Genomic DNA, 27,267 nt, shown 5'->3' on the forward strand with positions numbered 1-27,267 from the left:
ACGCCCCCCCCCCCCCCCCCCCCCCGGAAACGGATGCTGCAAACATATTTAAAAAGTTAAAAACGGAGGAAGAAAAAACAAACAAACCGGATCCGTTTCAAACGGATCCGATCTGTAAATGGACCAGTGTGAACCTAGCCTAATGCTGCTGCTGTTTACTTTTCCTTATCAGGCAGCAGATAATAATAAGTGGTGCTCTCCTCCTCCCCTGCCGCACCATCAGATGGTAATCTTTGTGAAAAGTTATCCTCTGGTACAGTAGTGCTATTTTTATTGTTTCCTGCAACTAGTCTGTGTCTCTCTCTGTGTTTGTCTCATGATCTTCATTTGTATCTCTCATTCCCTGTACATGTTATGGTCTCTGTGTGTTTACTACATCTAACCCTTCTCTCTGATAGAACACTGACCCCCCCCCCCCCCCCCCCCCCCCCCACACACACACACACACACACACACCTAACTTTTAAACCCCCCCCCCCCCATGCTTAGCCTTAAAAAAAACACCTTCCTGATGTCTAACATTAACCTTTACCTTGCCACAAATCCACAAAAAAAAACCACAAAATTTGGGTGCCGCCATAGGTGCTCATAATATTATTGGTTATAGATGGAAATGTTTCCACCGGAGGTTGCCCACTATGCAAACTGTAGCTACAAATAGCAGGCTCCCAACTTTCCATCTGTAACTTTCATTTTTGTTCCATTGATTATTTAGAAGCATGCTTAGCTGTGGTTTAAAATGATTTTTGTATCCAATCTGGTTTTAGAAAGTGATTGTCTATTACTTTAATTGTCTTAATCATAGAGTACCAGACGACTAGGACTGTTCAGTAGACCAAAATTAACCTAAAAGCCTCACACTAAAAAAAACAATACTACATGTGGTTTTGACTTCTTAAAACAGAAAGATCTAACAATAATGTATTCCCATGATGCATCACTTTTGCTCTGTGAGTGAATATGCAATTTATGTCTTATATAATCCATGAAAGACGACATGCAGAAGGCCATTTTAGCCTGAAATCTCTGTCTGCAAGTTGATTGACTGGTTCTGTAAAATGAATAGGCTAAAGGCGTACTATACCATATAAAGCTGATTCAATGTACATACCTTCTGTTTTAACCACCCTGGCGTTCTATTAAGATCGCCAGGGCGGCTGCGGGAGGTTTTTTTTTAAATAAAAAAAAACTATTTCATGCAGCCAACTGAAAGTTGGCTGCATGAAAGCCCACTAGAGGGCGCTCCGGAGGCGTTCTTCTGATCGCCTCCGGCGGCCAGAAGTAACACGGAAGGCCGCAATGAGCAGCCTTCCGTGTTTTACTTACTTCGTCGCCATGGCGACGAGCGGAGTGACGTCATGGACGTCAGCCGCCTCCGATCCAGCCCTTAGCGCTGGCCGGAACTTTTTGTTCCGGCTACGCTGGGCTCAGGCGGCTGGGGGGACCCTCTTTCGCCGCTGCACGCGGCGGATCACCGCGCTGCGGCGGCGATCAGGCAGCACACGCGGCTGGCAAAGTGCCGGCTGCGTGTGCTGCTTTTTATTTGATGAAAATCGGCCCAGCAGGGCCTGAGCGGCAGCCTCCGGCGGTGATGGACGAGCTGAGCTCGTCCATACCGCCCGGCTGGTTAAGAAGACAACATTATATTTAGCATCATTGTGTTTACTGTGTTAGCAAAAGCAATTATGTCCAGTTGTATTTGCTTTATGACCTATTTTTATTTCAATTCTGTTCCTTTTAGGCTTGCTCCATATCGTGGTTGGTTTCCTGTCATTTCTAGTCTCTGCTGCTCAAATTTTGTCTACTTCTACGCTTTTAACAGTCTAAAGGCCTTATGGGGAAAGAGCAGTGCTTTTACCACAGGGAAGGACTTGACTATAGGATTTATTGCAGGTAAATAGCACACACACACATTTTCTCTGGGCTATACCACATTAGTACAGTAATCCCTTGATTTTTATTCTGTATATTCTGATGTGGACTTATCTGACTCTTTGATGGGGACAGCAAGGCTGCTTAGATGGGTGGCTGGCCAGTGTAGAAGGGGGCAGGGACAAAAGCGTAAGCGAGGCTAGTCCTGAGTTGTCTCTCACTAATAAATATGCTTTGTTGCGTGATATTAGGCATGATTATTCTGAAGTATTGATGTGTCCTTTGGCAACCAAGGGACAGACCACTGCAACAAGAATGGGAATAGGAATGCAACAAAGGCTAGGCCAGGCATGGGCAAACTTGGCCCTCCAGCTGTTAAGGAACTACAAGTCCCACAATGCATTGCAGGAGTCTGACAGCCACAGTCATGACTCATAAAGGCAAATGCATTGTGGGACTTGTAGTTCTGTAACAGCTGGAGGGCCGAGTTTGCCCATGCCTGGGCTAGACAGATACTGTTGGTAGGAGATTCAGTTATTAGGGTAATCTGTTGAAGGGACCATGAATACTATACAGCGTGTTGTCTCCCGGGTGCTCAGGTTCTGTATGTAGCGGATAAATTGGGTGGTTCTGGAGCAGATACACATTGGTACCATAGACAAAGTTTGTGGGAGATTGAAGGCCCTCAAAAATGATTTCAAGGTATTTGGAGATAAACATAACGTAAGGACCTTGACGGTGCTGTTTTCTGACATACTATCAGTGCCACACACTACATCTGAGAGGCAGGGGGAGCCTGGGGAGTTGAGTATGTGGCTGCGAAATTTCTGCAGTAAGAAGGTATTTGGGTTCCTGGAGCACTGGGCAGATTTTGCAGTTGGCTACAAGTTCTACAGTAGGGATGGCGTGCACCTAAATGGCGAGGTTGCAGTTGCATTGGTGGAGAAGAAGGTTGTAGGAGATTTTAAACTAGGATATGAGAGGGAGGAACTCAATATTTGGGCAAGTTAGGGTAAATAGATAGTGGCAGCCTAGCGTTATATGGTGTGTGTGTGTGTGTGTGTGTGTGTGTGTGTGTGTGTGTGTGTGTGTGTGTGTGTGTGTGTGTGTGTGTGTGTGTGTGTGTGTGTGTGTGTGTGTGTGTGTGTGTGTGTGGGGTTACATTGTAAAGAGTAAAGCGGTAGTTACAGTGGTTTGCAAAAGTATTCGGCCCCCTTGAAGTTTTCCACATTTTGTCATATTACTGCCACAAACATGAATCAATTTTATTGGAAATCACATAAAAGACCAATACAAAGTGGAGTACACGTGAGAAGTAGAACAGAAATCATACATGATTCCAAATATTTTTTACAAATAAATAACTGCAAAGTGTGGTGTGCGTAATTATTCAGCCCCCTTTGGTCTGAGTGCAGTCAGTTGCCCATAGACATTGCCTGATGAGTGCTAATGACTAAATAGAGTGCACCTGTGTGTAATCTAATGTCAGTACAAATACAGCTGCTCTGTGACGGCCTCAGAAGTTGTCTAAGAGAATATTGGGAGCAACAACACCATGAAGTCCAAAGAACACACCAGACAGGTCAGGGAAAAAGTTATTGAGAAATTTAATGCAGGCTTAGGCTACAAAAAGCCTTGAACATCCCACGGAGCACTGTTCAAGCGATCATTCAGAAATGGAAGGAGTATGCCACAACTGTAAACCTACCAAGGCAAGGCCATCCACCTAAACTCACAGGCCGAACAAGGAGAGCGCTGATCAGAAATGCAGTCAAGAGGCCCATGGTGACTCTGGACGAGCTACAGAGATCTACAGCTCAGGTGGGGGAATATGTCCATAGGACAACTATTAGTCGTGCACTGCACAAAGTTGGCCTTTATGGAAGAGTGGCAAGAAGAAAGCCATTGTTAACAGAAAAGCATAAGAAGTCCCATTTTCAGTTTGCCACAAGGCATGTGGGGGACACAGCAAACATGTGGAAGAAGGTGCTCTGGTCAGATGAGATCAAAATGGAACTTTTTGGTCAAAATGCAAAACGCTATGTGTGGCGGAAAACTAACACTGCTCATCACTCTGAACACAGAATCCCCACTGTCAAATATGGTGGTGGCAGCATCATGCTCTGGGGGTGCTTCTCTTCAGCAGGGACAGGGAAGCTGGTCAGAGTTGATGGGAAGATGGATGGAGCCAAATACAGGGCAATCTTGGAAGAAAACCTCTTGGTGTCTGCAAAAGACTTGAGACTGGGGCGGAGGTTCACCTCCTAGCAGGACAACGACCCTAAACATAAAGCCAGGGCAACAATGGAATGGTTTAAAACAAAACATATCCATGTGTTAGAATGGCCCAGTCAAAGTCCAGATCTAAATCCAATCAAGAATCTGTGGCAAGATCTGAAAACCGCTGTTCACAAACACTGTCCATCTAATCTGACTGAGCTGTTCACAGCTCGTTTTGCAAAGAAGAATGGGCAAGGATTTCATTCTCTAGATGTGCAAAGCTGGTAGAGACATACCCTAAAAGACTGGCATCTGTAATTGCAGCAAAAGGTGGTTCTACAAAATATTGACTCAGGGGGCTGAATAATTACGCACACCCCACTTTGCAGTTTTTTTTGTTTTGTTTTTTTTTAATGTTTAGAATCGTATGATTTTCGTTCCACTTCTCACGTGTACACCACTTTGTATTGGTCTTTCACGTGGAATTCCAATAAAATTGATTCATGTTCGCAGCAGTAATATGACATAATGTGGAAAGCTTCAAGGGGGCCGAATACTTTTGCAAACCACTGTAAATCTTTATGTAGCCCATTAAATGTAACCAAAATTAAATGTTACTGAAACTGGAAAATGTGGTGGTAAAAGTATAAAGTACATGGCAACCAAAGTTAGGAGTCTTGCAAATAACGGGAATGAACTAGAGTTAGTTTTGATCGACAAAGGCTATGACATTGTGGGAATAACGGGGACATGGATGGATGAAAGCCATGTTTGTATAGAAAACTTCAAGGGTTACAATGTGTTTAGGAAGGACAGAGCATGCAGAAAAGGTGGAGGTGTTTGTCTCTTTGTTAACATTTGTTTACAGTTGCCCTGGATAAAGAACTGGATAAAAATTGTAAAGATATGGAGTCTAGAGAAAATATTCATGGTAGAACAGTTGCTAATTGCTTATTGGGGTATTTTATTGGTGACCAATAGAATACCCAATAAACAATTGGCAACTGTTTTTTTCCCACTACATAGCCATAATACTGCAGAACTACAACTACTACAGCAGATTCGGAAAGCTGCAAGTAAAAGTGAGGTCATAGTTATGGGTGACTTCTACTATCCAGGAATCAACTGGAACATTGAAACTACTCGTTCTAGTAAAAGTGCTAGATTTATAGTGAAATTATAGGACAGTTACTTGACTCAAATTGTAACTGAGCCAACTAGAGGGAATGCTACTGGATTTAGTCATTTCAAATAGACCAGATAATGTATCAAATGTGTGATTCAGAAAAATCATGATCACAGACATGGCAACATGGTAACATTTAATCTGGTGATCAACAGGAGCAGTGGAACAAGTAAAACTATGAATTTTAGATTTTCGGTTCGCAAAAGTTCGGTTTGCACGAATTTTCGCGAACCGCAATAGACTTCAATAGGGAGGCAAACTTGGAAAACTAGAAAAAATTATGCTGGCCGCAAAAGTAATGGAAAAGATGTTTCAAGGGGTCTAACACCTGGAGGGAGACATGGCGGAGTGGAATACATGCCAAAAGTCCCGGGGAAAAATCTAGATTTGATGCAAAGCAGCGTTTTATGGGCAGAATCACATTGAATGCTAAATTGCAGGCCTAAAGTGCTTTCACACAACTTGCATGTGTATACATCAATCAGGGAGTGTAATCCCTTCCTCCCTCCTCCCTTCCTCCTCCTCCTCTTCCTCTTGTCTTGTCTTGTCTTCCAGGGATTTGTAGGATGTCAAAAGCCAGCTTACATACATTGGCCAGGAATCAAACCCAGGTCAACTGCTTTGAAAGCAGCTATGCTCACCACTATACCACCAACACTACATGCTGAAGCCAGCCTAGCATGTACCATTGTGATATACCCAAGAGAAAAATGAGCTTGCTTATGGATTTGTAGGTTGTCAAAAGCAACCTCACATACATTGGCCAGGAATCAAACCCAGGTCAACTGCTTGGAAGGCAGCTATGCTCACCACTGTACCACCAACGCTACATGCTGAAGCCAGCCTAGCATGTACCATTGTGATATACCCAAGAGAAAAATGAGCTTGCTTATTTGCCTAATTTGTGAGATTAAAGCAGTGGGATACATGGTGATACTGCTTACAGGCTTCAATTCAAGACTTCAGAAAGATCATGTGCCCCCCTGGATGATGCTGGTGTAACACACACAGCAAAGGACAGCAATTTGAAGTCTGGAAGATTCCAGGGCAAGGGTGGGAAGGATGAAAAGCTATGTGGCCATGCAACCATTCCTGCTAACCTAAAGCTTACTTGTGTCTTACAACACATTGGCTTTAGACTTTACAAAATCCAATGCTCCAATATGGGGAAGCTTCTCTGGACTTATCATGGACTATGCAACCTGATACCCATGCAAAATATAGCAGCAAAAATATTTCCAAAGAACTTTTGCAAATGTTCACCAGGAACAAGGAAATCTTAACAGACCAAGGGTATTGGTTCCGACGATGGAGTGTACGTTTCTAGCCAAGTGGCAGGAACCATACAAGTTAAAGGAGCGAATCGGGATGTGAATTACAAATTTCTTCAACCGGACAAACCCAAGAAGGAGCAGGGATACCACATTAACCTGCAAAAGGCACGGAAAGATCTATTAAGAGTTGTGACAGCTGCAATACCAGTACCTCAGTTTGGAAAGACCCCTGATCTGAAGTGGTCAGAGATCCTCTCTGCCTCCCAAGTACAAAAGGTGAAGGAGTTTCTGATGAGGAACTGGAAAGTGCTTTCAGGTCGACCAGGCTGCACTCATATTGTGCGTCATAATATTAAGTTAGATCCACATGTTCGAGTACGACTAAGACTATATTGCATCCCGATAGCATGGAGGAAGGCGGTAGAGGAATAGTTACTTCGCGGATGCTTGAGCTCGACATAATTGAGAAATTGCACTGTGATTGGTACAACACAGTTGTGCTTGTACCGAAACCAGATGGCATACTACGCTTCTGTAACGACTTTCAGAAGCGGAATGAGGTGTCTAAATTTGACGCATACCCAATTCCCAGAGTGGACAAGTTAATAGAGAGGCTAGGGGCAGCCTGGTATATTATTATTACTTAACTAGGGGTTATTGGCAGATACGCCTCACCTCAGCCTAAAGAGAAAAGACAGCATTTTGTGCTCCGGAAGGGTTGTTCCAATATAAGACGATGCCCTTCAGGCTCCATGGAGCCATGGCCACTTTACAACGCTTCATGGACAAAGTCCTACAGCCACATCACAAGTTTGCCAAAGCATATCTGGACGATTTCTTGGTATACAGTCGGGACTGGGAAAGCTATCTCCCCAAGCGTCAAGCCTTTTTTTTTTTAATTGTATTTATTAGCATTTAACAGTTAAAACAAACATGAGGAGAGCCACCGTTACAGACGAGTCCACCTTGAAACATTAACAACAACACACAACTAAAACATAGTGTAGTGGGGGTGTCTCAGCACCTTGCAGGAAAAAAATATAGGAGACAAATACGGGAGCCCAATAGTGTAGTATATTAGTATGCAATTGAAAAAAGGAATTTCAATAAATTACTACTCACAAAAGGAGGTTGCAAGGGCAACCAACCGTAGGAAGCAGGTGGAGACCATAAACCCGACTCCACTCGGGGTAGTCCCAGCCAGGACCTGGATGTGGTCGCTCTCCTTGAAAAAGTAGGGACAGGTGTCCACTGTGGGGCACCCACAGGTGGTCTGTCACCACCCCTCAAACACAGATTGTTTGGGGGTATAGCTATGCACAATTGAAGGTAAAGAGGCGCCCTGGTTGAAATAAAAGCATCTAAAAACAGCTTAAAATCGAGGAAATAATATGAGGTGGCTTACCTCAATAACGAAATCCTTGTATATGACAAAAGATTTTTATTTAGCACAGGCAACGCGTTTTGCGGGTCCAAGCCCGCTTCATCAGGCCAATAAAAGTGCCAAATGAGCAAGTCGATATGGCAAAGGGAGCCTCTCTTTGCCATATCGACTTGTTCATTTGGCACTTTTATTGGCCTGAAGAAGCGGGCTTGGACCCGCGAAACGCATTGCCTGTGCTAAATAAAAATCTTTTGTCATATACAAGGATTTCGTTATTGAGGTAAGCCACCTCCTATTATTTCCTCGATTTTAAGCTGTTTTTAGATGCTTTTATTTCAACCAGGGCGCCTCTTTACCTTCAATTGTACACAACTAAAACAGTCACCAGTGAAACCAGCCCTCCCCTCCAACTCACATCCTTCCCCACCAGCCCCATCCAAGACCCCCAGACCCAGAACTGGGTGAGAGGGTCTTTAAAACAGAAGGTATACTGGTCCATAAATAAAAAACGTCCATTAAAGACTCAGGAGGAATTCCTATCTGTTCTCCAAGGTTTCCATATACTAGTGAATTTTTGAGGGCAACATCTAGCAATATAAGCTGCTTTATAGAGGTGCAAAGAATTGTTGATTAGTTGTTTCCACAGTTGTTAAGAAGGAGGAGTCTGGGCCTTCCAATGCAAAACAATTAATTTCCAATAATAAAAGAAGAGTAGGCCAAGCAAAGCTCTAGTTGCAATTTTGGGGGCCAGAGGACTTGTAAGACCTAGCAAACGCCACATGGGATCCAGTGAGATATACTTTAGTAATTTTGGATGCGAAGTCACAGATTTGGTTCCAGCTATCACTAATCAGTGGGCAGTCTCAAAACATATGAACAAAACAGGCTGGAGAAAAACCACACCGCCAGCATCTCTCAGCCATAGTCGAGTTATATTTAGTTAATTTATTCAGGGTTAATTATGCTCTGTGCAGTACCTTGAACTGGATCAATCTGTCTCTCGCAGCTACCAGATGTTGAAAGGGCTTTATTCAGGCTACCTCCCACTTTTCGTCATCCAGTTGTGGCAGGAGGTCTACCCAGAGCTGTTCAAAGGCTGTTATGTGAATTCAGTTATAAGGAAAATTTTTTGATGAATGCTGGAAAGGGCTTTATCCAGAGTAGCATTCCTCAACATCAGTTCTATGTTTGAAGCCTACAACTGTATAGGGCGAGCCCCAAATTGTGACTGGTACACGTGCCTGATTTGCAAAATGCGGAAAAAGTGAGAGTTAGGAAGATCAAAGAATTCCTTCATAGTATCAAAGTCCTTTCGTTTTACAATGTGGACAAGGTGTGTGACCCCTTTATTAATCTAAAGCACTGCGTCAGGCACTGTGACGAAGTGAGCTAACATTGAATTATTCCATAGAGGAACATAAGGGGAGTAAATCCTCTGAGTACCAGTATACCGTGCAAGTACCTGATTCCAAGCCCTAATTACAACCTTCATGGACACAATAAGAGGATAAGGAGCATTCATCCCTCTGTACAGTAAGTGGGAAAGTGCTTCCCAAGAACCCTAAAAAGCTATACAAATATTTACAAGAGTGGAGAAAAGCCAATCCTCCCTCCGTCCAGGGTCTCTTTAACTTCCTAAGACTGATACAGGGGTTCTTACTGCTCCATATAAACTAGAGTTCAGCTGAGCAAAGAAACTTCTGGGGATCCACACCGAGCAGTTACTAAAAACATAAAACGTTGCGCAAAAGTTTCATTTTAACCAGATATATTTTTCCAATAAGGGATAGCGGGAGAATTGTCCAAGCTGTAACCTTATCTTTAATAACTTGCAGAAGTGGGGATAAATGATTGTCATGAAAGTCATTGACTTGTTTGAATATCCAAATACCAAGGTATTTGGTCTTTGTTACTACCTCAAGTGGGACCACCCCAGAAGCATCAAAGTCAGACAGCTGCAAACGTTTAGATTAAGCTCCAATTTACACCTAAACCAGATGGAATGTGTAAACAATTTTAAGGAGGCCTGGGATGGATTTATCAGGGTCACCAATATATACAACAACACCTCTCCTCCAGCCCCCAATTCTGAAATCTTGAAATCTGAGAAGTCTATGTGACTGCTGCGGCAATTGGCTCCATTGCTATGGCGAAGAGGGCTAGAGAGAAAGGACATCCCTGCGTGGTACCCGTAAACAAACTAATTGGATCCAAAATCGTAGAGGTGATTTTAATTTGCGTGGTAGGGTTCCTGTATATAACTCGAACCCAGTGAATAAATGTATCCCCAACCCGATTTTCTGCAAGGTGGTCCAAATATACTTCCATTCCACTGAATCGAAAGCACGTTGGATATCCACAAAAGCAAGTGCCCGAGGGGTGGCTTAAGACGAGCCCACCTGGAGATGCGTAAATATCCGACGCAGGTTTATGTCCATAGTTTTGTCAGGCATAAACCCTGTCTGGTCTATATTAATGACTTGCTTCAAGCCATTCTAAATTCAATCCAGAAGGCGGGCCTGACAGCCAAAGCAAAAAAGAGTGCTATTGGTCTGGAAGAGCCCAAGTATCTAGGGTATGTCATGGGTAAAGGTCTTGTAAAAAGTTCAAGGGATTTAGGACTTGCCCCGTTCAAAGTCTAAGAAGCAGGTGCATGCTTTTTGGTGGATAGTCGATAGACTATAGATAGATTATCATTGTTTCATTCCTGATTTCGCCACCAAAGCTGCACAGCTGACGTATCTCACAAAGGAGTCGGTCGAAGGCAAAGTTACATGGTCCAAAATCCCAGAAAAAACTTTCACTGAGCTGAAAAGTGCCCTATTTTGAAGAACCGGTCCTAATTGTTCCGGATTTCTCCAAGGAGTTTATAGTCTAGACAGATGCATCAGAGGTGGGACTGGGGGCTGTACTGTCCCAAGAAATTAATGGAGAACATCAGGTGATTTATCTAAGTTAGAAGCTAAGCCCCGTTGAACAAAACTACAGCTAGCTATCAAGTGGACACGGGAAGCACTCCGTTATTATCTGTTGGGGCGCAGATTTAGGCTTGTCACAGACCACACCCCATTGAGATGGATGGCTCTAGTCAAAGACGGGTATGCAAGAATCACACGCTGGTTTTTAGCTCTTCAGGATTTCTAGTACTGAGTGGAACATCGGCCAGGGAAGCTTCATGGCAACACGGATTCCCTCTCCAGAGCGCACTGTTTAGTAGGGCAAAGTGTCCTCCCCAACAGGGTCAGAGAGAGGGAGGGGGTGCGTGACAGCAGGATCCGTTGTCTGTTGGAATCAGGCAGAGAGCAGATTGATGCTACAAGCTTTAAGCCTCATACACACGCTCAACAAAAGTCTTTTAAATGCACAGTTATCAAACAACTTGACGAAGTTGGACAACTTTTATCAAGTAAAATATCACTGATAAGAGGCGACCAACGACTGATAAGACGCAGCTCAAGTCAATCCAACTGCCTCTTATCAGTGATATTTTACTTGACAAAAGTTATCCAACTTCTACAAGTTGTTTGATAATCGTGCATTTAAAAGACTTTTGTTGAGTGTGTGTATGAGCCTTCATTATCTAACCAGAACAAAACCTGGTTGAAATGGGAGTCTGGAGCCAGTCAAGTGTGTGAGCTTGGAAACTTTACTACACCCTCCAGGTCTGGATACTCTTAGGAAAGCAGCTGCAGCATAAATAGCAATTGAATTTGCCATTTGCGGCTCTAAAGGTAGCCATACTTCAGACGACTTGACGATTATTATTATAATCAAATCGGATGAAAATTGGTGCCGACAAGTGCATGCCTGACTGACAATGCGACCAATTCCAGCCTGAAATTGGTCGCATTAGTCGATCGCACATGCTGCAAGAGGTAGGGCTGACTTACTCGATCGCGCCGCAGTGGTAACGGCATTAATGAGCGACGAAACCCCCACTGCTGCCCCCCATGTTAAATGTTCCTCCCGGTACCCAGTGCAAGTGATGCATTGCACCAATCCAATAACACTGCACTCAGGCAAAGTCCAACACTCCTTAAATACACCAACATCTGCTGCTCCGCTCACACATGTGGGATCCAAGTGTACCAAAGGCTAACTGCAAAAATAGAACAAGTGCAGAGCGCTCTCTGGTGCATTAAACTTTTTAATTTAAGCTTCCCGCATATAAAAGTTGCACTTACATAAAAGAAGTGATATCAAGCATATCACACAATAGAGTGCAGAATCTCCTACTCCCCCAGCTGTAACCACCACGTTGTCAGCCCCTTCACTACGGCCAGTAGTGTAGGTGTCCAATCTCACTCTCACTGGACGGGCCGGTCTCGAGCATGGGTGATTGAAAGGAGGAAAGGCAGTCCAGCTCTCTTTTCCGTGTCTATTGCGTCATTGACCAGATTGGAATTTGTATTGAGATTGGACACCTACACTACTGGTCATAGTGGAGGGGCTGACAGCATAGTGGTTACAGCTGCGGGAGTAGGAGATTCTGCACTCTATTATCACTTCTTTTATGTAAGTGTAACTTTTATATGCGGGAAGTTTAAATTAAAAAGCACCAGAGAGCGCTCTGCACGTGTTCTCTTTTTTCAAATGAAACATTACCTGGCTTAGTTACATAGTTACATAGTTATTTTTGGTTGAAAAAAGACATACGTCCATCGAGTTCAACCAGTATAAAGTACAACACCATCCTGCTCCCTCACATATCCCTGTTGATCCAGAGGAAGGCAAAAAAACCCTTACAAGGCATGGTCCAATTAGCGCCTAAAGGGAAAAATTCCTTCCCGACTCCAGATGGCAATCAGATAAAATCCCTGGATCAACATAATTAGGCATTACCTAGTAATTGTAGCCATGGATGTCTTTCAACGCAAGGAAAGCATCTAAGCCCCCTTTAAATGCAGGTTTAGAGTTTGCCATAATGACTTCCTGTGGCAATGCATTCCACATCTTAATCACTCTTACTGTAAAGAACCCTTTCCTAAATAAATGGCTAAAACGTTTTTCCTCCATGCGCAGATCATGTCCTCTAGTCCTTAGAGAAGGCCTAGGGACAAAAAGCTCATCCGCCAAGCTATTATATTGCCCTCTGATGTATTTATACATGTTAATTAGATCCCCTCTAAGGCGTCTTTTCTCTAGACTAAATAAGCCCAGTTTATCTAACCTTTCTTGATAAGTGAGACCTTCCATCCCACGTATCAATTTTGTTGCTCGTCTCTGCACCTGCTCTAAAACTGCAATATCTTTTTTGTAATGTGGTGCCCAGAACTGAATTCCATATTCCAGATGTGGCCTTACTAGAGAGTTAAACAGGGGCAATATTATGCTAGCATCTCGAGTTTTTATTTCCCTTTTAATGCATCCCAAAATTTTGTTAGCTTTAGCTACAGCGGCTTGGCATTGAGTACGATTATTTAACTTGTTGTCAATGAGTACTCCTAAGTCCTTCTCCAAGTTTGATGTCCCCAACTGTATCCCATTTATTTTGTATGGTGCTAGACCATTAGTACGTCCAAAATGCATGACTTTACATTTGTCAACATTGAATTTCATCTGCCATGTATGTGCCCATATAGCCATCCTATCCAGATCCTGTTGCAATATGACACTATCTTCCTGAGAGTTGATGATTCTGCACAATTTTGTATCATCTGCAAAAATAGCAACATTGCTCACTACTGCATCTACTAGGTCAATAATAAATAAATTGAAGAGCACTGGACCCAGAACAGACCCCTGTGGGACCCCACTGCTAACAGTCTCCCATTTTGAGTACGATCCATTGACCACAACTCTTTGTTTTCTGTCCATTAGCCAGTTCCCTATCCATGAACACAGACTCTTCCCCAGTCCTTGCATCCTCAACTTTTGCTTCAGCCTCCATTTGTCCTCCACTGGCTTTACGGGATTCCTTTGTTCTCCATACACGCACTCCCCACGTGGTTGCCACTGCTGGGCTTTTCACAAATGCAAACTCATTCGTAGAAGGCAATATCCTGGCATTAGGCTCCCTATCATGATTACCATGCATTTTGTAATCCACATAAAGTGCAGAAAATATGTGTATTCCAAAGATGAAAACCAGAACAATCCACAGCCATAGCCAATATAACAACAAATGCAAAAAATATGCGTCAACAGGGTTAAGCTACCAAAATATCATTTTAAAATACGAATTTGTAATCCCATGGTCCGTAGCAGACACAGGCAGCTCAACGGTGCCGGAAGGTGCAACATCCACACAGACGCGGATCTACAGGGGTGCACATGGGGCAGCTGCTATATGCGCCCTTGTCACTCACCTCCAAGGGGGCGCATGAGTAATCAGATTATCACCCCTCCCTCCATCCCAGCCAGGTCGGAGTCCGTGTTCCGCACATCCTGGCTCCTTCCCCTGACAAGTATTTAGCTGGCCGCCGGCGCATTACTGTACAGTAACAGTTACCTCCCTGCTGCTTACTTCATCGCCTGGCAACCCTCGTATCCCCCTCCTGATTGGAGCTCTGCTGCTGCCGCTGGGGCTGATGGGAGTGGGAGAGCAGAGAACAGTCTGAAGCTGTAGCTGCTGCAGCCCAAGTTCTGTAGAGAGTGAGTGCGCAGACTACTGTGGCTGAGGCAGGCAGGGACGGCCAGAAAGATCTAATCTGCAAGCAGCCAGTTACTGCTTTCACAGGCATGAGACAGCGCAGCTGAGGTGACGCTGACATTGCAGCCATGTGTGAAGTGTGTGAAGTTACCGGAGCAGAGAGAAGGAGCTCCGGATAATTTAGATAAGAGAATTATTAGCCTTTCCTGTCCTCTCTCTCCCTCCCAGCATGTGCTGTCCTCTGTCTGCCCTCTCTACTCCTTCACAAGTGCATAGTGCAGCATGTGGTGTGTTTATAAATGTCCCTGCCATGGGACTAGTGAAGAGATTCCTCCTTTTCCACTCAGTGTTTCCCTCCTGTTCCTCTTCCTCTGCCCCCTTATTGTTTTTACTCTCTTTTTTTGCCCTCTCTTATGTGTCCACTCCCTACTTTCCCACACTTCCCACTCTCTTCCATTCCCTCATCCCACTCTCCTCTCTCTCTGCTTTACTTCCCCCTCCTCTTTTTATCTTGTCCTCCCTTTAAGTGTACTTTTAAGTGGAATGAATCAGGCTGGTATAGCTTACTTGAGGCTTTTTCCAGCCCCTTGAAGTGCTTCTGTGCCCTCACTGTCATCCATTTAGCCACTGTCTACCTCCAAAAGCTGGCCACTACACATGCCCTGTCCTGCGGCGTACATATGAAATCGGCACCGGTAGACTTGGGCGCAGGATACAGCCAGTATATGGCTGATCCTGCTTCTGCACAAGTCCAGGCCATATTAATTACTATTCCCCCTCCAGGCCGCCATGGATAGTGGGGGAATGATATAATTCGGCATTCAGCGATTGCTGGAGGCCAAATTATAGTGTTTCTTTAAGCAACCTCGGCTTCGTCTTCTGACGGCGCCAACGTTACTCACTGAGCGCCGCTATAGACGGATTCCCATTATAGTCTATGGCGACGCCTGCTGCGCCCAAATCTAGCAGCGCCGAAAAGGGGGGGGGGGGCGCAATTTCAGTATTTGCCATAGGCGCTTCTTTACCCAGATACGCCACTGCATCCACAGAAATCCCAGGAGAAGAAGCATCAAAGCCATTACATCCTGCAGGGTCTGGAGATCTTCTTATCGGTAACGATCACTGCCTTGTTTTCCACGTGGTCAACAACAGAAAAAGGCCCATTCCGTGCAGGATCAAGTGCCTTTTTGGGCGAAGTTTTCACTAGCACAGATGATCCAAATGCTAAAATATCTGCTAACATTATCTTACAATGTCCACCAAAATATATTGCATGAAATACACACCAGTTCCTAGAAGCCGTTTAGTATAACAGAGCATAAAGCATAATAATCTGTCTTGAAACCTCTATCTTAAGGTGGGTACAAACATCAGATAAAAGTCTTTGGAAAATGAAAGATCACCGAAAAATTTTACAGCTTTTCATGTAGTATAAGAGCCATACTCTACACAGTCTATTCTATGGAGCTGAACTCCTCATCAGATTAAAATCTGTGCAAGATGCTGGACACAAAGATGCTGTTTACATTCAAAAGATCAGTATCTGCAAAAGATCCGTTCCTGCAAAAGATCCGTTCCTGCAAAATGCATTGATAGTCTATGACATCTACAGATCCCATACACACCTTGTTTAACAGACATTCATCTGCAGTTCAGACAATTATCTGCCGATCTGAAGATCCATCCTGGTGGATCTGATCTGCAGATAATTGTCCATTAAACAAGGTATGTACGAGATCTGCAGATATCATAGACTATGAATGCATTTTACAGGAACGGATCTTTTGCAGGAACAGATATTTTGCAGATACAGATCTGTTGAATGTGTACAGCATCTTTGTGTGCAGCATCTTGCAAAGATTTTTATCTGATGAGGAGTTCAGCTCCATAGAATAGACTGTGTAGAGTATGGCTCTCATACTACATGGAAGGGGGTAAAATTAGTCTGTGATGTTTCATTTTCCAAAGACTTTTATCTGACGTGTATACCCACCTTAACCTCCCTGGCGTTCTATTAAGATCGCCAGGGCGGCTGCGGGAGGGTTTTTTTAAAATAAAATAAAACTGTTTCATGCAGCCAACTGAAAGTTGGCTGCATGAAAGCCCACTAGAGGGCGCTCCGGAAGCGTCATTCTGATCGCTTCCGGCGACCAGAATAAACAAGGAAGGCCGCAATGAGCAGCCTTCCGTGTTTTGCTTACATCGTCGCCATAGCGACGAGCGGAGTGACGTCATGGACGTCAGCCGACGTCCTGACGTCAGCCGCCTCCGATCCAGCCCTTAGCGCTGGCCGGAACTTTTGTTCCGGCTGCGCAGGGCTCGGGCGGCTGGGGGGGACCCTCTTTCTCCGCTGCTCGCGGCGGATCGCCGCAGAGCGGCGGCGCTCAGGCAGCACACACGGCTGGCAAAGTGCCGGCTGCGTGTGCTGCTTTTTATTTCATTAAAATCGGCCCAGCAGGGCCTGAGCGGCGACCTCCGGCGGTGATGGACGTGTATATTCGTCCATACCGCTGAGGAGGTTAATAGTGTTAGAGAATACTAACTCCACTTGCTAATTAACATACGCATATGTCATAGCAAATTACATCATCAGAATATATTTCTGGAATGTAATCTGCTGCTTTTGGTTTCACTGTTCACTTTATGAGTCATACTAAGAGACCTCTGCCAACTATGAGCTAATGTGCTTGCTAAAATATTTCAGCTATTGGTTAGTTCATTCTTAGCGTGGTCAATCAGCCGCCAAATCGTCTGATGTATGGCCACCTTAACATGGGCAATGCAGTGTGCAAGGAGCCTAAATGTAGCCTGATTTTACCAGCTATGTAAACCTTGTCATATTCAATAATTTAAAGCAGAATCTAGTTATCTCTTCGGCAGTAGCTTAGCTACAAACCTCGGGGCCCGATGGGGGGGCTGAGTGAGCCCCTCAGGGGCCCGGTCGCACAGGCTACAACTGCCACCACGGCCCCTACGCCCCTGCACTTCGGCATTATATGGTTTGAGAGTCTGCAATACACTCGGTGAAGTGCTACAGTAATTGTTATAAAAATAAATTGTTCAACTAAATTGTCTTTAAATGCTGTAGATTTTTAAGAATTATTGTTTTTACTACTAGGGGTTGTTAATGTCCTGCTGACAACTCCTTTGTGGGTGGTCAACACCAGACTGAAGCTACAAGGTGCAAAATTCCGAAATGAAGATATTGTACCTACAACGTACACTGGTATAATAGGTATGTAGCATTTTATTTTAGTTTAATAAATGCACAGTTATTGTAAGTAAACACACTCAACATGCTTATTTGGCTTAGTTTTGGTTTACCTCCATCATTCTCAGTGCTTTTTTAACCTTATACTTTCTGTAATGTAATGATTTTTGTTATGTAGAATAAATATTTTCAGTAGCACTTCACCCCCTCCCGACTGCCTAACGCCGATTGGCCGCAGGAGGGCAGCAGCTACAGGATTGCCGATTGGCGTCAAGTCCTGTAGCTGCATATTAGCTGCATATTAGCGGGGATCGCGCGCATCCCCGCTTGAGTGATGGAGCTCCGCTCCGTAAACAGCTTGCCATCGGTGATAGTTGCTGGCAAGCTGTTAGATGAAGAAACGCCGGCAATCTAGTGCCGCATTGTACTGAAGAAAGCCCTGTCACTTGGCTGTCCCCTGGAGCGGCTCACCACACAATCCAGGCTGATAGCCTATGAGGGGAGATCACCCTGATTGGACTTCGAAGGTAGGGGGAGTGGAAAAAAAAATAACAGGCCTTTTTATGTAAAAAAAAAAGACAATTAAATTGATAAAAACAAAATAAGGATGGCAGCAATGATCAGAGCCCACCAACAGAAAGCTCTGTTGGTGGGCAGAAAAGGAAGGCATAATCATTTGTGTGCTCAGGTGATTAATTGAAAGACAAATGCAATAGTTATAGAGGAAATTGGCATCCATAAGTTTAAGGTTGGTGAAGTGGTGAAATTTCCTTATAGCGGCCTTGAGTCGCAGTGTTATGAACTTAATTTGATGACAATAAAAAACACCAGTGTAAAACGGTTGGGCAAAATGGGCTTGATTCACTAAGCATAGCGCCGCGTAATACCGCGAGGTAGCTACTGTTACTCACGCTAGTGAATCAGCGAGCCTTTATTCAGTGTCTCTGCACTGTGCCATGCGCTATTGGCAGCGTAGCGTGCATAATCGGGTAGCGGGCACTGCGCGCGCTATGCTGCTGAATTGCAGCCTAGCGAATGCTAATAACTTGGCGTCGGCTTCACTCCTCCCGCCCTGAGCCCAAGTGGGGTCCAGTCACATTGAAGGACCTGATCCCCGCACTCTGATTGGCCCAATAGGCTGACAGACAGCCTATTGGGCCAGTCAGAGTGCGAGGACCAGGTCCTTTAATGTGACTGGACCTGCTGGGGCTCAAGGCAGGAGGAGTGGAGCCGACATTAAGTTATTAGCATTCGCTATGCTGTCATTCAACAGCATAGCGTACGCAGAGTGCCCGCACCTCGATTACGCACGCTACGCTGCCAATAGCGCGCGCATCATGCAGGGACACTGAATTAAGGAGTGCTTTTTTACTAGCATGCGTAACAGTAGTTAACTCGTGCTGTTACGCGGACGCTATGCTTAGCGACTCAAGCCCAATGTCTCCTTAAAAAGCCGCCATACAAGGGAGACTAGGAACGTCTTCAGATCATGGGAACTGCTTTCTTGAAAATATAATTGGCACCTAGTTGACCTTATAAAGTAGTAAGTAAAAGAAGAACCGGGTATGTGTAGCAGCAGAGTTCAGATGTTAATTTTTTATGCTTTAAGATCAATCTTAAAGGAAGCCTAAGACCAAACTAATTGCATGATGTATACTTACCTGGGGATTCCTCCAGCGCCATGAGGATTGTGGGCTCCATCATCATCCTCCCCGGCTGCTCGGTTCTCCCATTTTGAGTTCAGTTAGTTTGGCTAGTTGCGCTGTCCTGCACTGGCATTTCCCGGCCGGGAGCCCCCATTGCAAAAATCCAAATGGTCCACACACAATTAATGAACCAAGTTCAAGGTTTTATTCCAATAACGTGACACAAATCCATTCCATACAGCAACGATTCGTTTCGGGGCCCCATGGGGTCCCCTTTGTCAAGATAACAAAAACAGAATGGTAACCTTGACAAAGGGGACCCCACGGGGCCCCGAAACGAATCGTTGGTGTATGGAATGGATTTGTGTCACGTTATTGGGATAAAACCTTGAACTTGGTTCATTGAGTGTGCGGACCATTTTTTATTTTTGGTACATTGGATACTGGCTCCAGCACCTCCATGGTGGTGTGCGATTCTTCATTGTCTTCAGGAACATTCTGTGCCTGCACAGTACTACTATGCAGGTGCACAACGCTACCAGCCATGGGAGCGTGACAGGTGGAGCGCACACAGTTGGGTTATGCATGCACAATAGAGCATTACTGGCTAAATTAAGGGAGCTCAGAATGGGAGGTCGGAGCAGCTGGTGGAGAGGGGGGGGGCGTGGCGATGAAGCCCGCAGTCCTCATGGGGCTGGAGAAAGCCCTAGGTAGGTATACATTATGTAATTTAGTCTGGTCTCAGGTAAACCTTAAGTATGTCATATGCTGATATGCTGTAAAGTTTCATTTGGAGAGATTGGGTAAAGACAACAGATGGAGAGAGATGGCTTGAAAAATATTTACTCTTTTGCACCACCAGTGGGAACTGGAATTCGGTGGATATGCAGTTTTTGCTCATTTTGGCAAATGTTCGCCATTCAGGGGCGTATCTGGGTAATATAGTGCCTATGGCAAACACTGAAATTGCGCCCCCTCCCCAAATCAGAGCCCCCTTCCCCTCTAATAACAGCATCCTTTCTTGTGTACATGTGTTATGGTTGCCTGTGTTTTTTGGCTCTGAATATTTCTGAGGTTACTTTTTGGAACTATCTCTTCTTATTCCCTCTCTGCCCTATTCTCTAACACCATGCCAAGTGCACCTTACACACATTAATTAAGTAGCCATGTTCCCCAGATAAATGATCTGAGGTCTAAATGATGGGGAGGCATGGGGACAGGCATGGCGCCCATGATGCTGTGGCGCCTATGGCACGAGCCATGCCTGCACCCCTCTAGACACGCCTCTGTCTCCATTCAATGGTATTTCTCTCTTTTTAGTGGTCACAATTTCCCCTGCAGCACTGAAGACCCATTAAAGATAGAAGCAGAGCACCTTAGGATATCAATGACCTCTTGGGCCAGCTCAGGCCACTACTTCAGCTTGGTCACCCCATAGACCAAGCAGTACTCTGTACACATGTTATTTGCATCTGACTTTGAGTCCAAACAAGCAGTCGCCATTTGCTGTTGGAACTGTCTGGGAAAAATGTCAAGTGCTTCCATCTTACTGTAGATGCTCATGGTAGATGTAAGAATGAATAGAACTTTATGATAAGGTTGCCCCCACTGCCATATGAAATTATCTTTGTATTGTCTATTGCAACTATACTTGCATCTTGCTAGCTTTAATAGCTAGAGTATCACTGAATCATAATCTATAATGAAAAATTATATGCTCTGTGGTTAGATCGGGAGACTATTTAGGCCTGTAATGTCTCCAGTGAATGCAGCAAAAAACTGGGCCAAGGGGTGTGGCCGGAAGTGATGTGAGAACGTCATAGCTGAGGCTCCTGCTCAGGCATCCCCCGTTATCCGTTTTCTCGGCCAAATACTCAACTCGTTTCCCCCGGAGCCTTGTGGCATATGCTCCCCCGGATTATCCGAACTCCAACTATACCCAGGACTTCTAGTGGGGCGAAGCCGCTGTGGTGTGGTGATCGTAGGCCACGTGTGAGAGCTCCGTCAACACAGACCCAATCCAAGCCCATCCGGGTACCTGCTACAATATTTGGACATTTCACCTACTCCACCTGCCTAGTGGAGTAGTGTACAACACATCTGTGCCTTTTTTTTTTTGTGTGTGTGTGGCCTCTGCCCGGCCGCGAGAATTAGGCCGCAAAGCCGGAGCATACATTTTCGATGCCGCCGCTTGGGTTATCCGTGCGGTCGCGGATCCCCGTGATAGTTGTCACTTGCCTTCTAGACTGACTCTACACATCGGAGGGGCAGCTGGGAGCTGGATAACACCTTCCAGCAAGATAAGGCAGGCTTCCTTCTGTCCTGTGGGCCTCAGTTAGCCCCGCTCCAGTCAATACAGCCTTTCAGGCCCTTCTCCCTGATAATCATTTTAGTGACAGTCCCTGCACAGTGGGCAGTCTCTCTGGGTGATCTCTTGAACATTGGGGGCTAGTCATTTGGGCACTTTAACCCTTCACATCCAGACCTTTTTTCCCACTTATGGACCAGAGCAGTTTTGACAGTTTAGCTATGTCCTTATTTAATTAGAAATAACTTTATCCCTACTTACGACACAGAAATGAAATATATATTGTTTTTTTCAAGACAAACTAGGCTTTCATTGTATGCCATTTTTTTCCCTCAAACAATTTGTTTTATATGAATTTTAATGCTCAGGCGTTTTGTAATTTTTTTTTTTTTAAAACACGCAGCTAGCACTTTGCTAGCTGCGTGTTGGGGACGATCGCCACCAATGCGCCGCTACCCACCACGTAACAGGCCCCCCTCTCCCCCCGAGACCCCGTGCGCAGCCTGGCCAATCAGTGCCAGGCAACTCTGAGGGGTGGATCGGTACTCCCTGTGACATCACGACGTCGATGACGTCATTCCGTTCGTCGCCATGGCGATGGGGGAAGCCCTAAAGAAAATTCCGTTCAGAACGGGATTTCCGGATGGGATTGATCGCCGGCAGCGATCGGAGGGGTGGGAGGGATGCCGCAGGGAGGGGGGAATCATGTAGCTAGCGCTAGGCTAGCTACATGATTTTAAAAAAAAATGCAAAAAAATACTACACCCTGGCGCATTCAATAGAACACCAGGGTGGTTAATGAGAAAACAAAGAAAAAAATAGAAAAAACATTTATTTCTCAGTTTTACCAATTCCAGTTAAAAAATAAAAAGTGCTACTGTAGATAAAAAACACATATTTTGTTTAGCTATTCTTACTGCTTATCACAAAACTTAGATTATGTTCCGGTCACAATTTATGGTGAAGATATTTGATTCTGAAATAATGCTACAGAGTGTATTTTTCACTATGAAATGAGAAAATAAAAGTATTTTTAATAGTAAAAATTAATCTCATTAGCTCAGGAAACATATATTCCCATTCACCAATTAGTGCTGCATCAGATAATGCTAGAGATGTGCACAGGAGCAAGCCCAATCTTGCACAGCACTGCTTCTGCTACAAGAGGTATATCTAATGACTTGTGGCTTAGTTGAAGTCACAGAGGACGTATATCTACTGACTTGTGGATAAGGTGGTTAAAAAGAGGAGCAAACCCAGGATGTCTCGGGGCAAGGGCTCAGAAGCTGCGGCCAAATTCCGCAAGTCCTGGCGGACCGATCATGAGGGTGATGAGACTTCAGATGATGATACAGCTACTCCTCGCTGCAACAGGTAATGGAAGCCTTTCTTGGTTGTCAGACTAGCCTCACAACCATCACAGTGAAGTTGGAGGAGGTGCGGACGGATGTCTCCCTTCTCCGTCATGACATGCAAGCCCTTAGGACACGGGTCGTGGACGCTTAGCGAGGTGGAGGATGCGGTTTGGCCCCTTCAACCTGCTATTACTGTAGTCCAAGCTGAGGTTAAAGGTGTTAAAGGGCGTCAGGAAGATCTTGAGAACCGCAATCGGCGGTCTAATGTCCGCATTGTGGGTCTGCCAGAGTGGGCAGAGGGCTCCTCAGCTGAAGAGTTTACTGAAAAGCTCCTTGTGGATCTGTTTAGACGGGAGCGCGTTTCTGCTGCATTGATAGTTGAAGAGCACATAGGATTCCTGCAAAGCCCCCACCGCTTGGTGCTTCCCCTCGCACCTTTATCTTTAAATTACTGAACTTTTGTGATCGAGATGCCACCCTGCATGCTGCTAGAGAAAAAGGAGAGATCATTTACAAAAACATTAAATTGGCTTTCTAGCCAGACTTCTCCCTTGAGGTCCAAAAGCAGAGAGCACAGTTTACTGCAGTTAAACGTTCCCTCAGGGAGTCTGACATTTCTTATGCTATGATGTTCCCTGCTAAACTTCGGGTGTCTGCGGATGGACGTAATCACTTTTTCACGGATTCTGGGGAAGTTACTAGGTGGCTGTAGTCTAGACCCAGAACTCGCTGCTCCCCGCCTAGGGTCAAGAAGGATTAACATCTTTCACCCGGATAAATTGTTTTGCTTATTTTCTGCTTCTTCGCTGTTTCCCTGGACTAACTTTTTACATGAGTTATCTTCTTTGGAACATTGTGGACTGTCATCTGGTTCTCTGCTATATCAGTTCCTTGCTCGATGGCGGTTATACCTGCTCTGCTGCTAATGCTAGATTCTTGTAGAATGGCTATTCATTTTATTGGGCTGGAGTCCTTTATGTGTCAGATTTACCTTGCTGTCACATGTTTTTAAGTTTGGAGCGGGATCTGACTTTACATACAGTACAGACCAAAAGTTTGGACTCACCTTCCCATTCAAAGAGTTTTCTTTATTTTCATGACTATGAACATTGTAGATTCACACTGAAGACATCCAAACTATGAATTAACACATGTGGAAGTATAGTACATAACCAAAAAGTGTGAAACAACGGAAAATATGTCATATTCTAGGTTCTTCAAAGTAGCCACCTTTTGCTTTGATTACTGCTTTGCCACTCTTGGCATTCTCTTGATGAGCTTCAAGAGGTAGTCACCTGAAATGGTTTTTACTTCACAGGTGTGCCCTGTCAGGTTTGTTTAATAAGTGGGATTTCTTGCCTTATAAATGGGGTTGGGACCATCAGTTGGGTTGTGGAGAAGTTATGTGGATACACAGCTGATAGTCCTACTGAATAGACTGTTAGAATTTGTATTATGGCAAGAAAAAAAGCAGCTAAGTAAAGAAAAACGAGTAGCCTTTATTACTTTAAGAAATGAAGGTCAGTCAGTCTGAAAAATTGGGAAAACTTTCAAAGTGTCACCAAGTGCAGTCTCAAAAACCATCAAACGCTACAAAGAAACTGGCTCACATGTGGACCGCCCCAGGAAAGGAAGACCAAGAGTCACCTCTGCTGCGGAGGATAAGTTCATCTGAGTCACCAGCCTCAGAAATCTCAGGTTAACAGCAGCTCAGATTAGAGACCAGGTCAATGCCACACAGAGTTCTAGCAGCAGACACATCTCTAGAACAACTGTTAAGAGTAGACTGTGTGAATCAGGCCTTCATGGTAGAATATCTGCTAGGAAACCACTGCTAAGGACAGGCAACAAGCAGAAGAGACTTGTTTGGGCTAAAGAACACAAGGAATGGACATTAGACCAGTGGAAATCTGTGCTTTGGTCTGATGAGTCCAAATTTTAGATTTTTGGTTGCAACCACTGTGTCTTTGTGCGACGCAGAAAAGGTGAACGAATGGTCTCTACATGCTTAGTTCCCACCGTAAAGCATGGAGGAGGAGGTGTGATGGTGTGGGGGTGCTTTGCTGGTGACACTGTTGGGGATTTATTCAAAATTGAAGGCATACTGAACCAGCATGGCTACCACAGCATCTTGCAGTGGCATGCTATTCCATCTGGTTTGCGTTTAGTTGGACCATCATTTTTTTTCAACAGGACAATGACCCCAAACACACCTCCAGGCTGTCTAAGGGCTATTTGACATAGGAAGGAGAGTGATGGGGTGCTGGGCCAGATGACTTGGCCTCCACAGTCACCAGACCTGAACCCAATCGAGATGGTTTGGGGTGAGCTGGACCGCAGAGTGAAGGCAAAAGGGCCAACAAGTGCTAAGCATCTCTGGGAACTCCTTCAAGACTGTTGAAAGACCATATCAGGTGACTACCTCTTGAAGCTCATCAAGAGAATGCCAAGAGTGTGCAAAGCAGTAATCAAAGCATAAGGTGGCTACTTTGCAGAACCTAGAATATGACATATTTTCAGTTGTTTCACACTTTTTGGTTATGTACTATACATGAAAATAAAGAAAACTCTTTGAATGAGAAGGTGTGTCCAAACGTTTGGTCTGTACTGTATGCAATGTTGGCTAATGATTTCTGATTTCATTATACTTACAGTATGTATGACATTCCTGATGTATGCTCTGTTTTTATCTGCATATGATATTAACGATTTTGCTTAGTTCTCTCCTGTTTCCTCATCCCTCCACTCCTGTGTTTGTGGTACCACTCCCCTCCTCCCTTCCTTTTCCTATCCAGTTGCCCATACCGTGGGGATTGGGGGCGTCCCCACAGTCACCGGGTCTCTCTTCCTCCATTTCCCTTATGTGTTTTTGGTTGCATTGGATATAGGGGGGGGGGGGGAGGTTGATTTCAAAGTGCTTATGGTCACAGACCATAGCATGATGATTAGTAGAGCTTGCTAATATCCTTAGTTTCTGTCTGTTATGCAAATTTACTGTTGTTTTTACCTTATTATGTTGTTATCTTATTTCTCTGTTCCATTAGTGCCATTCACTCTAAGTGTTGTGCGGATATCCGTCTTTGATAGGCTGTCCTGAGCACATCTTATCTGGTCCTCAGTTCTCGTCAACTTCTGTATAAGTTCTCCCCCCTCAGTGTATGTAGTTTCATTCCACCGGAAGTTCTTGAGCTAGTGATTTGGTGGTATTATAGATCTGGTAGCCCAGACGGTTAAATGCTACTAGTTTATTCTTTTACAGTTTACGTTTGTTTTGCTTTACATGGGCCTAGGTCTATGTTTTTATTTGGATCTTACTGGGTGGTTCCAGCTGCATTGATGTTGCAACGGGTATCATTTCATTTCTACAATGGCTAAGGCATTTAAAATACCCCATAATGTCCAAGGTCTGAATGAGCCAGTTAAAAGAAGTAAGGCCTTTCATCATTATAAGCAACATAAAGAGACTCTGTAACAAAAAAAAGGTCCCAATGAGGCTTCTCCCTCCCCTGTAGCTGCAGGGAATCCAGCGCTGGCTCCCCAGACAATGCTTGATATATTTACCTTTCCTGGCTCCAGCGGGGGCGGTTTTGCGTCTCTCAGCCCAGAGATAGGCAGAAATAGCCGATCTCTGTCGGGTCCGCTCTACTACGTAGGCGCAGGAGACTTGCTTCTGTGCAGTAAAGCGGACCAACAGCGGTTGCTATTTCCGCCTATCTTTGAGCAGAGAGCTGATACATGCGCCTGGAGCCGGGAAGGTAAATATTTACATCCCCACTGTTCGGAGGGGCACAGCGAGACCGCCGTGGGACACAGGAGGACGGGGGAAGCCTCGAAAGGACCCAGAGGCTTCCCCCACCCAAGTTGAGTACCCCCCAGGAGAACTTTTTTTAGTTACAGGTTTTCTTTTTTTTTTTTTAAATCATCCTTTATTAAAATTAAGGAGCAAAATATAAACAGAACAAGTATACAACAGGTATAAATCTTTGCAGTAGCAGCAGGTATTATACACAGATATATTTGGCATAAGTGCAACCATAAAACATACAATCAATATCGGTATAGATATATTTCATCAGAATACTATTTTAATGAGTTAGAGGGCAGCTGTATTAGCTAGAGGGGTTATAGAGACTGTAATTGTGACTAAAGGATTTTCTTATCCCAAACAGTTACCCATAGTAAATAGTCTGTCAATAAGCAAAACCCGATCAGGAAGACC

At 44.6% G+C, this 27,267-nt stretch overlaps 1 protein-coding gene across 2 annotated transcripts in view; it reads left to right on the plus strand.

Annotated features, from left to right (window-relative positions):
• Positions 1-27,267, plus strand: part of SLC25A17 (solute carrier family 25 member 17) — a 271,719-nt gene that overhangs the window by 122,271 nt on the left and 122,181 nt on the right. For both annotated transcript variants that reach the window (XM_068240216.1, XM_068240215.1), the window contains 2 exons: positions 1,742-1,893; positions 17,647-17,763. In XM_068240216.1, the coding sequence (XP_068096317.1) occupies positions 1,742-1,893; positions 17,647-17,763 (269 nt within the window). The remainder of the gene's footprint in view (positions 1-1,741; positions 1,894-17,646; positions 17,764-27,267) is intronic.

The sequence above is a fragment of the Hyperolius riggenbachi genome, chromosome 6 (genome assembly GCF_040937935.1).
Source record: "Hyperolius riggenbachi isolate aHypRig1 chromosome 6, aHypRig1.pri, whole genome shotgun sequence".
Lineage (NCBI taxonomy): Eukaryota > Metazoa > Chordata > Amphibia > Anura > Hyperoliidae > Hyperolius > Hyperolius riggenbachi.